At 33.1% G+C, this 10,321-nt stretch overlaps 1 protein-coding gene across 1 annotated transcript; it reads left to right on the top strand.

The window, feature by feature from the left end:
• The first annotated feature begins 3,185 nt into the window (after positions 1-3,185).
• On the top strand, positions 3,186-6,259 carry LOC119604837. The gene is made up of 3 exons (XM_037957707.1): positions 3,186-3,854; positions 3,966-5,220; positions 5,264-6,259. The coding sequence occupies exons 1-3, from the start codon at positions 3,186-3,188 to the stop codon at positions 6,235-6,237; spliced, it is 2,898 nt and encodes a 965-aa protein (XP_037813635.1). The 3' UTR covers positions 6,238-6,259.
• The last annotated feature ends 4,062 nt before the right edge of the window (positions 6,260-10,321 follow it).

Raw genomic sequence — 10,321 nt, 5'->3', positions numbered from 1 at the left:
TATTTATTTGATCATACGCAAATGTATTTAAGGCAATTTTGTGGACATTATATGTATAATCCACGATATCTACGTCTGTGGTGCGGATAGAAACCATAATTTCATAAAAATTTTAATTTACTATTTTTTTTATTTAATTTAATATTTTATAAATAAAACAATATACAAATTAATTTTGTAGTATTTTTTACTTGGAACCAAGTAGGAGGATTGCAAAGGAGTAAAATTACCAATTATTACTTTTTGTGAACATTAGGACTAGCAATTAAGTGGTTCCAAAGCACCCAATTGGGTCCAAGTGTACTAATATACACACATTTGAATTACAGAAAAGGACAGTTGAAATGTTTTATTTATTTCGAAACAAAACAGTTTAAAATTAGGACAATTTTAAATGAAAAAGCTGCAAATAATAATGTAATTTCGAATGTAAAACAAAAATTTTGTTAAAAACGGTATCTTCGAATTTTAGTAAGGAAATCTTTTATTTTCTCCAGACAAACAGGACCACTCCAATATACGTAGCGACTACCATAGAGGATTTCGACAATATTCTTTATGAACTTTGAGGATTTTTAATAAAAATACAATACATAAACAATTTATCTAAGTAAAAACTTTTTTAAGGAAATTAAAACTTTTGCAGCAAATTTTCAATAATTGACATTTTTTTTTATTTTATAAAATCTATTGAAACAAACAAAATTATTACTTTTCTTTCTATGGAAAACTCGTTATGGTTTTGTCCTTAATTTCATCGAAAGTTTTCTATTTAGAATTCTACAAAAGTTCAAAATATAATGGCAGATATAAGTCTACAGTTTTGCATATGTTTCCGACAAATTATTAAATCTTGCTGCAGTTTTCAATACTTTTTATTTTCATTTTTCAAAAGTTTACTTTTTTTGAAAAAGTAAACTTTTCAATATTTCCTTTTTCCTATTATCGTTTTTCAATTTCCCTTTTTCTAAAGCTATTGTGATAAAATTCGAGTTGAATATGTTTTGTGTACATATAAATCATTCTACCAAATGTTTTTATGATCGTTTTATTATTGGTAATAACTGCCATATGAGGCCTACTTCCGTAACTGGTCATAGCTCCGGATAGGTCCGTAACTCGTCATAGCTCCCATATATGTGGGTCCACTTCCAAAAAATCACTTAAACGCATATATTTCATTAAATAATAAAGCTATCGGGACAAAGTACGACTTGAATATTTTTTGTTTGCATATAAATCATTCTACCAAATTTTTTCCGGATCGGTCCATATTTGGTAATAGCTCCCATATAAGGTCCACTTCAAAAAATCACTTTAACGCACATATTTCATTATCAAATAAAGCTATATTGATAAAATTCGACACACATATGTTCAGGAGATGGCCGTAATTGGTCATAGCTCCTATATAAAGTCCACTTCCGAAAATCACTTAAACGCAGATATTTCATTAATTAATAAATCTATTGGAGTAAAATTCCACTTGATTTTTTGTTTTTTTTTATATAAATCATTATACGAAATTTTTTCCTGATCGGTCCATTTCCGAAAATTACTTCAATGCACATTGACAATCAAAGTTATAGGGATAAAATTTGACATAAATGTGTTTTTTTATATATAAATCGATATACGGAATTTTACTTATGAAAATCACTTAATACCAATTAATTCATTATTAAATGATTATATCCATATAAAATTCGACGAGTATGTTCTGTGTCACAGCTCCCATTAAATTGTTTTCGAACTGGCCTATTAAACGTTTACGACTGTTTATTATGTGTTGATAACTCAGAACGATCCCAACGCATAAAAGTGGTTACCTTGTAATAGTGTCTAACATAAAATTTTAATAACTGAAAGTGATTTGAATTTAAATAATATTGATCAGTTTAAAAAATGTCATAATTTTCATCACTACAAGGTAAGAATCTCGCAAGTAATTTAAAATATATCAATGGTAACCAAAATTAGATGTAATTTAATTATTTGTAATCATTTATTTTATAAGTCAAAGAGTACTAAATAAATACAAATTAATGATACATGCAAATGTAGATTAATTGGGATTAACTTTGTCAATTATAAGTCAATTTGTATAAAAAATTTTGTTTTTATATTCCCAATATCACAGTGCTGTGAGCAGTGCTGCCACTTTGGTTATTTTTATTTTGCATGTGTAATGTGCATTATTTTTTAGTTTTGGTTATTTTTTGTTAAGCCCCCTTCACACGAGCACACAAGTAATATGATCTGTCAGAATTTTGTGTATAAGATATCGGATGGGATCGTCTAAACGCAATATGTAATGAAACCATCACACATTGAGAGAAAATACGGATGGAAAATTTGACAGTCGTATGGCTCTCTTCATTTTTTGAAATGATTCAAAAAACAAGCAAGTGGCATTAGATATGTAAACACATACAAAAAAGTGAAACAACTGTTTCCATCTTACTTTGTTATTGTTTTATACCAATCGTGTAAACACAAAAAATATTAATCATACGACTTTTTTCTTCTTTTTTGTCATACGGATGGAATTTCATTTTACTTTTTCATTAGACTTGTCGTACGTAAAGTGTGATCGTCTGAAGGGCCCTTTAACAGTTGAACTAAATGCTTTAATCTCTAGTAATAAACCATGTAAATATGTATGTATATATTGTTACGAAATTGAATTTGCATTTAAGCTAAACGGTTTTTAACGGCCAGTTCCCGAAATTTCTTAGCGACTAACATTTGGGTGGCATCACTAAGCGTTGAAGAGGTGTGTGTCTACACTAAACTTTGACTTACATCAGTAGAAGTATCTAGATGATGGAGCCAGAATAAACTGGAAATATAAAGAAGGTGATGCCCATGTATAAATAGCGGTGGCAATCACCAAATGAGTCAGTCTGTAATAAATCGTCATTGAGTAAAGTTAATAAAGTCAAGTGTGCTTTCGTGTGTTAAAGATAAAAAGACAGCCTTACAGTCTACTATATAAGTTGTGTTATAAAAGTATTTGTGTATAAAACTGTGTAAATAAAGAGTTGTTGTAGTTTTTAACAAATTGACGCTTTTATTTGCAATAAGAAGAATCCAGTTTATTTCAAAAGGAAATAAACGGACGTTTTAAAAGGTAAAACGTAACAATTGGTGTCAGAAGCGGAATTGCATAATAAAAAGCAGTCATGAAGTTCGAAGAACTAAAAGTGGAACAACTCAAGAGAGAATTGAGTAAGATGGAGTTACCGACAGCCGGTAATAAGGCAGAATTGCAAAAGAGGCTAATAGATGAATTCAAGCGGCGTGACATTGACATAGGTACATACGAATTCGAGTACAAAGAAGAAACTGAGATATGTACTCGCTCAACAACGAGCAACATGGACTTAAACACAATGTTTGCCGCTATGATGGAGAAATTTGCTGAAGTTCAAGAAACTTCTAAGGCTGACAACGAGAAACTTCTTACTGACAACGAGAAACTTCGAGCTGAGGTTAAAGCTGAAGTAAAGGAAACTTTTAAACACTTAGCTGAAATGGAAGCAAAATTTCAGGAAAGTTCAAGAGCCACAGAAGAAAAAATTCTAGAAGTGTCTGAGGTTATTAATAGCAGAGTAGATGGCATTGACAAAAAGGTGTCAGACTTAAAAACAAAGATGAATAATCTGCAATATCAAGAAGGAGCTGTACGAATCATTCCAGAAACCTCGAGTAGAATAAAAGCCCCTAGTTTTGATGGCACCACACCTTTTAATGTGTTCAAGTTCCAGTTTGAGACAGTTGCCATCAGAAACATGTGGAATAATGAAGAAAAAGCTATAGAATTGATCTTAGCCTTAAAAGGAGGTGCTTCAGTAGTTCTTGAAATACAACAGAAATAATTATGACGACATAATGGAAGCACTACAACGCAAGTACGGTGGAGAACATAAAAAGGAATTATACCGAATGGAATTGCATGGCAGAGTGCAGAAGACTTTGCATTGGAAATCGAGCTATTGATACAGCTTACTTATCCAGGAGAACATCACCCGTTTTTGGATATTTTCAAGATAGAGGCATTTGTAAATGGCATACGTGATCCTGAGATAAAACATGCGGTTTGTGCCACACCAAAGCCATCATTCGCTGAAACTGTCTCATTTGCGCTGGCACAAGAAACGGCTAAAATAATTTCAAAGCCACAAATATTCAAGGTACGAAATGTCGAGGTTGTCGCTGAAAACGAAAGGAATATAGTCACTGAGATAAAAGAGGCAGTTTTAGAGGCTTTAAATGAGAAACAAAATAAAGCCAAAATCAAATGCTATAACTGTGGTAAAACCGGACATATTCAGCGAAACTGCAAAGCACAAAGAAAACGTACCAGATCGGTCTCACCGCCAAGAAACAACCGACAGGTAAATCATCACTCATCACAAGAATCACCTTTAAAACGAGCTAGCACTGAGGGGCAAGAGCTAGCTCCCACATCTGACGGCCCCACAATCTCCATATCAGTAATGCAGCAGAAAAATAGTAATCTAACTGCTGGTGGATACATCAATGGTCGAAAGCACATTTTTACTATAGACACAGGAGCGTCGCAGTCTATTATTAGACCAGATTTAGTTAAGAAAACAATTGAACCACTATGCGGGGTAAGATTACGCACCGCCACTGGAGAGCCTGCCACTGTCTATGGTAAAGTAAATGCGAAAGTAAACATTGCCAACATAAGCGTAGATCATTTATTTATTGTTGCCGATATCGTGGATGAGGTAATCATTGGTGCAGACTTCATGATTATGCATGGCATTAAATTACATTTGGGACCAAATGTTATGATTTGGCGAAATGTTGAAATACCTCTTGATGTCGGATATCAAAGCAAGGCTGAGGTAAAAGAAAGCGTCATCGATGTTCGGCTAACCCATATAGATTCCACTGAAGATTGGTCTGAAGCGCAAAGGGATGACCCCTTACTGGCAAAGATAATATCGGCTAAAGAAGAAGGTAAAAGACCAGCCCGCAATGAAATATCTGCAGAAAGTCCATTAATGAAATCCTATTGGGCTCTATGGAATAGTCTACAAGTGTTAAATGGCTGCCTATACCGAATATGGGAAAGTGCAGACGGAAAAACGGTGACAAATCTAATTGTGGTACCTGCCTCTAAAATAAATGAAGTATTGAAAGAGTTCCATGACGGTCCAAGTGGTGGACATCTTGGTGGAAAAGGTAAAACAACGGTTTTATTGGGTCGGTTGTCAACAATCGGTAGCCGATTGGATTTCAAATTGTCCACAATGCATAGCAGCCAAAGGTCCAGTAAGAAAAAGTCGTGGACGACTTCAGCAGTACAACTCAGGTGCGCCATTTGAGAGGATTGCAATGGATGTAGCAGGCCCTTTCCCTGTTAGTGATGCCGGAAACCGTTATGTTCTAGTGGTTATGGATTATTTCAGCAAATGGCCAGAGGTGTATGCCATTCCCAACCAGGAAGCTAAAACAGTCGTAGGTGTGTTTGTGAACAACTGGATATGTCGTTATGGTGTACCATTGGAGTTACATTCGGACCAGGGCAGAAATTTTGAATACGCTGTGTTCAAAGAAATGTGCGATTTATACGGAATAAGAAAAACAAGAACAACTCCACTGCATCCTCAATCAGATGGCATGGTCGAAAGATTCAATCGCACACTGGAGGAATATTTGAGAAAAGTGGTTAGTGCACATCAGAAGGACTGGGATGAACACATACCAAAATTTCTGCTGGCCTACCGAACAGCCGTTCACGACTCCACCTCTCGAACACCTGCAAAAATTATTTTCGGAACAGAACTCAAGCTGCCTGGTGATTTAGAATTTGGTATAAAGCCGTCATCAAAAAGTAAGGATGATGAAAACTTTTCCCAAGAGCAAGATGACCTTAATGAACTTCATGAATTCGTGCGGAGACGAATAAAAATGACTAGTGATAAAATGAAGGCCAGATACGATCGAGCAGTAAATTCTGAAGGATTTACCGAAGGCCAGCTAGTACTACTGTATAGCCCACAACGTAAAAAAGGTTTATCCCCTAAACTGCAAACTCACTGGGAAGGACCGTATGTGGTGATTAAGAAATTAAACGACGTAGTCTACCGAATACAGAAATATAAGAGCCCGAGAAGCAAAATGAAGGTTGTACACCTAGAACGACTAGCTGCCTATGGGAAAGGTGAATCTGTGCCTATTCGGGACGAACAGGCTTAAGCGGGGGACAGTGTTACGAAATTGAATTTGCATTTAAAATAAACGGTTTTTAACGGCCAGTTCCCGAAATTTCTTAGCGACTAACATTTGGGTGGCATCACTAAGCGTTGAAGAGGTGTGTGTCTCCACTAAACTTTGACTTACATCAGTAGAAGTATCTAGATGATGGAGCCAGAATAAACTGGAAATATAAAGAAGGTGATGCCCATGTATAAATAGCGGTGGCAATCACCAAATGAGTCAGTCTGTAATAAATCGTCATTGAGTAAAGTTAATAAAGTCAAGTGTGCTTTCGTGTGTTAAAGATAAAAAGACAGCCTTACAGTCTACTATATAAGTTGTGTTATAAAAGTATTTGTGTATAAAACTGTGTAAATAAAGAGTTGTTGTAGTTTTTAACAAATTGACGCTTTTATTTGCAATAAGAAGAATCCAGTTTATTTCAAAAGGAAATAAACGAACGTTTTAAAAGGTAAAACGTAACAATATGCATATGTTTTATTATAGCCACCATCAAAAAAGATGGGGATAAATTAATTTTGTCATTCCGGTTGTAAATATTGGTCATAGACCCACAAAAGTAAGACGATCCAACCTTGTCCGTCCGTCTGTCTGTTAAAAGCACGATGGAGTTGAAAGGAAACAAGATAGAAAGCTAAAATATTTTTAGTTGACCTAGTTTGTTTGGTATTGGAAAATGGGAAATATCGGTCAACGATTTCATCTAGCCCCCATATTATGCCCTATTCAGAATATTACTATATTGCTTGTAACTGGCTTAAAAAACATGTATTGCGATGAAATTTGACATAAAGAATTTTAATTGAAGCCGAAATGTTTTTGTGAACTTTTATGAGGATTGGCACATATATAATTGATCCTATCCCTCATATAAAGTCCCTTCAGAAATAGTTCATAATTTGCTACAAAACTCCAATATAGCAACAAAATTCAACATAATCAATGAACTATAACCTCTCCGTCAAATTTTATTATATCCTCAAGGTCCCCTTTGGAAAATCACTTTAACGCTCATAACTGTCTTCATAATACCAGTATGCCGACGAAATTTAACATAAGCAAGTATTAAAAGAACAAAAATCTCAAAAATTATCGGCATATAACTCACCCAACCATCTATGAAAGCTCCATTTCAGAAAATGAATTTATTACTTTAAAGTTCATATCCAAATGTAAACATGAAATAATTAAAAATAATTTTGGTTACTTTTTTCATAATTTAGTTATTTTTTGTTCGAATTTTGGTTAGAAAAAATTTTCGTTGTGGCAACACTGGCGGTGAGCACCCATTCGCAAGCAGTGCTCAGTTTCATCACTACGTTATATAATTATAGCAGCAAGACCCCGTACGTTGTTTGAAGAATAATTAAATTCCACAACTGTACAATCTGACGCAATATTTTAACATATTCAACTACCTGTGGATGATAATTCTAAATTAGGGTGAACCAGCAATAAAGATTTTCAATCAGGACAAGGACAATAGATATTAATAATATTACTACGAATATACCTTTATACTCTATTGACCGTTACACTTCACACACATCATCCCGTGTGACATTGAGCAACAGGTGTATGTATATGTTTCAATTATTCATAAATTAAAGGAAATGGTATAAATCATTAAAAAACTAACATAATTAACATAAAGTTAAATATACATAAATTGATTGATAAAAAAAGAAAAAAAAAAAACATAATCCTTAATATTTATTACATATATTAGATATGTATTCAGTAGTTTTTATACCCAACACCACTTTAGTGGGGAGGGTATATTGGGTTTGTGCTGATGTTTGTAACGCACAATAATATTGGTCCTAATAATAATTTTCTGAGACGATAATTCAATGAAATTTGGCACATGATCATCTTAGGTACCGGAGACGAAACCTATTGAAAACATCAGTCCATTAGTTCACCTAGCCCCCATAAAACTGAACCCGAATAATCGGGCTTTTAAGATGATAATTATGTTTTATTTAATCGTATCTCGACAAAAAGCTGCAAACCCAAGTTCTATACTAGCCTTGATGACTTTCATGAATTTTATAATTATAGGGTCTCATTTCACTATAGCCCCTATACAAAGCCCCCTTCAAAATTTGACTTAAATATCCACAATTTTATTCAACAATAAATGGCTTAAGTATATCTGAGGCAAGGTACAATTCAACTTAAATGCTTTATTATAAAAACTAAATCTCATTTTATTTTTGTAACAGGTGTAGGGTATTATATGGTCGGCCTCGCCCGACAATAATTTCTTACTTGTTTTTGTTATGTTATAATCCACACTAAATTAAGATATTAACAAGTAAGATTGTTATATTCGGCTATGCCGAATCTTATATATCCACCATCAAATCGTATGCCGTAAACGGAATGCTACTCTGTAAGTATCAGGGAGATCAGACTAAGGTACGCGATCTTCGAATTAACAAAATATTAATTTTTAAAAACAAAATATTTTTGACCAATTTTTTAACTATGAATATATGGGAGATTGGTCAATTATGGACTGTTTGTCGTAAAATTTGGTAGAAAGAGTTCGAGTCGTATAACACTTATTTTTTAATTCAGTCATAAGAATAAAAGTAATTATCTGAAGGGGATTTTATATAAGGGTAGGGACAATTATGAATCGATACCCTTAAAATTTAGTACATAGATTTTGTTGTCTATGATCAGGTATAAACCAATTGTCATAAAATTCGGGATGAAGAATTATAATAAAGAACTTTTTATGGCTAGTACAACGATGAAGTACTTTCATGACGGCTTTATATATGAGGGGAAGTTTCAATTGTGGACCGATCCTCATAAAATTTTGTAATGCGATTTTCATTAATACAAAACTTGTTTATGTCGAAATTTATTGTTTTTTAAGCCAGTAATTAGCGCTAAAGTAAATTTCTCAAGGGAACCTTATATGGGGGTAGGATCAATTATGGATCGATCCTTACAAATTTGGTAGATGTATTAGCTTATATATAACATATTTATGTCGAGTTTCATTACTATATTCATATTTTTAAGATAGTAATTAGGGTTTTTTTCTGTAGGGGACCTTATATGAGGGGTAGGGTGAGTAAACGACCCATTCTGCATAAACATACACCCAGAGAAAAAATATGGTTGTGGTAAACATAATCTAAGGGCAACATATTATGGTTATAATTATGGTTAAAGTTAAAACATATTAGGATCATTATAAGTATCAAAAAATATCATATTATGGTCATTATTAATATAATGATTAATATATTTTGATTAAATTAATATATTTTGATTAAATATAGTCCGAATATTACATCATAATTTAGTTTTATTATTCATAATGTGATGTTGTAGCATTATAATAACCATAGCATCAAGTAACCATATTATGGTTTAATATAATCATATAATGGTTTCAAGTGATCATATTATTGTTTGAAAAAACCAAAATCAGTTCCCGGACCCAATCACGATCTAGAGTGTATATCTTATATGTTTTTATTAGCCGTTTTTAATTTTTTTTTTTTTTTTTTTTGAGTGTACACTAACTTTTAAAAATATAAATTAATTTTACAAATTTAAAAATTAAGCAAAATAAGTTATGTTTCAGATTATTTTATTCAAAAATGTGATTTTCCAGTTCCAAATTGTCAACTATATTTAAAAAATATGAGTTCAGAACAGCACTCGTTTCCATTTCTTCGTCTCCGTTCTCCTAATTTTCTTCATTTGTTTGGCCATTTCTATTGAATTTTGATGATATTCTAGTACTTGGATTACTTCTGTTGGAAGCTGCAATTTTTGTTGGTGTTTAATCCGTTTGTTCAATGAGAGGCTGGAAATTAAAGGATCTTAACTGTCCAATGCTCGATTGAAAATGTATGTTAAGTTATTTACTCGACTGCTTTTGCGAGCATGAAACAATCTGTCTGATTTATATATTTTATGGCGCGATTCAGAGGCATCCTCACCAAAGCATCCAACGGGAAGTACAGTAGATTCAATTATTTGACTTTATCAGGACTTTATGAACAGTTGCTGTCATTGGTAACCATGGATA

Source organism: Lucilia sericata, unplaced genomic scaffold (genome assembly GCF_015586225.1).
Source record: "Lucilia sericata isolate MDLA Ls3-8-SP2 unplaced genomic scaffold, ASM1558622v1 Contig000436F_arrow, whole genome shotgun sequence".
Lineage (NCBI taxonomy): Eukaryota > Metazoa > Arthropoda > Insecta > Diptera > Calliphoridae > Lucilia > Lucilia sericata.
Note: the sequence above shows the minus strand (reverse complement) of the source record. Positions and strands in the feature narration are given on the sequence as shown.

What these genes read in the sequence shown, in the direction of transcription:
- LOC119604837 (XM_037957707.1), top strand. Translation starts at nt 3,186, where the DNA reads ATGAAGTTCGAAGAACTAAAAGTGGAACAACTCAAGAGAGAATTGAGT. An exon ending in CCTTAAAAGGAGGTGCTTCA is followed by an intron (nt 3,855 to 3,965) that starts GTAGTTCTTGAA and finishes ATTGCATGGCAG; the next exon opens with AGTGCAGAAGACTTTGCATT. An exon ending in TGGACATCTTGGTGGAAAAG is followed by an intron (nt 5,221 to 5,263) that starts GTAAAACAACGG and finishes AACAATCGGTAG; the next exon opens with CCGATTGGATTTCAAATTGT.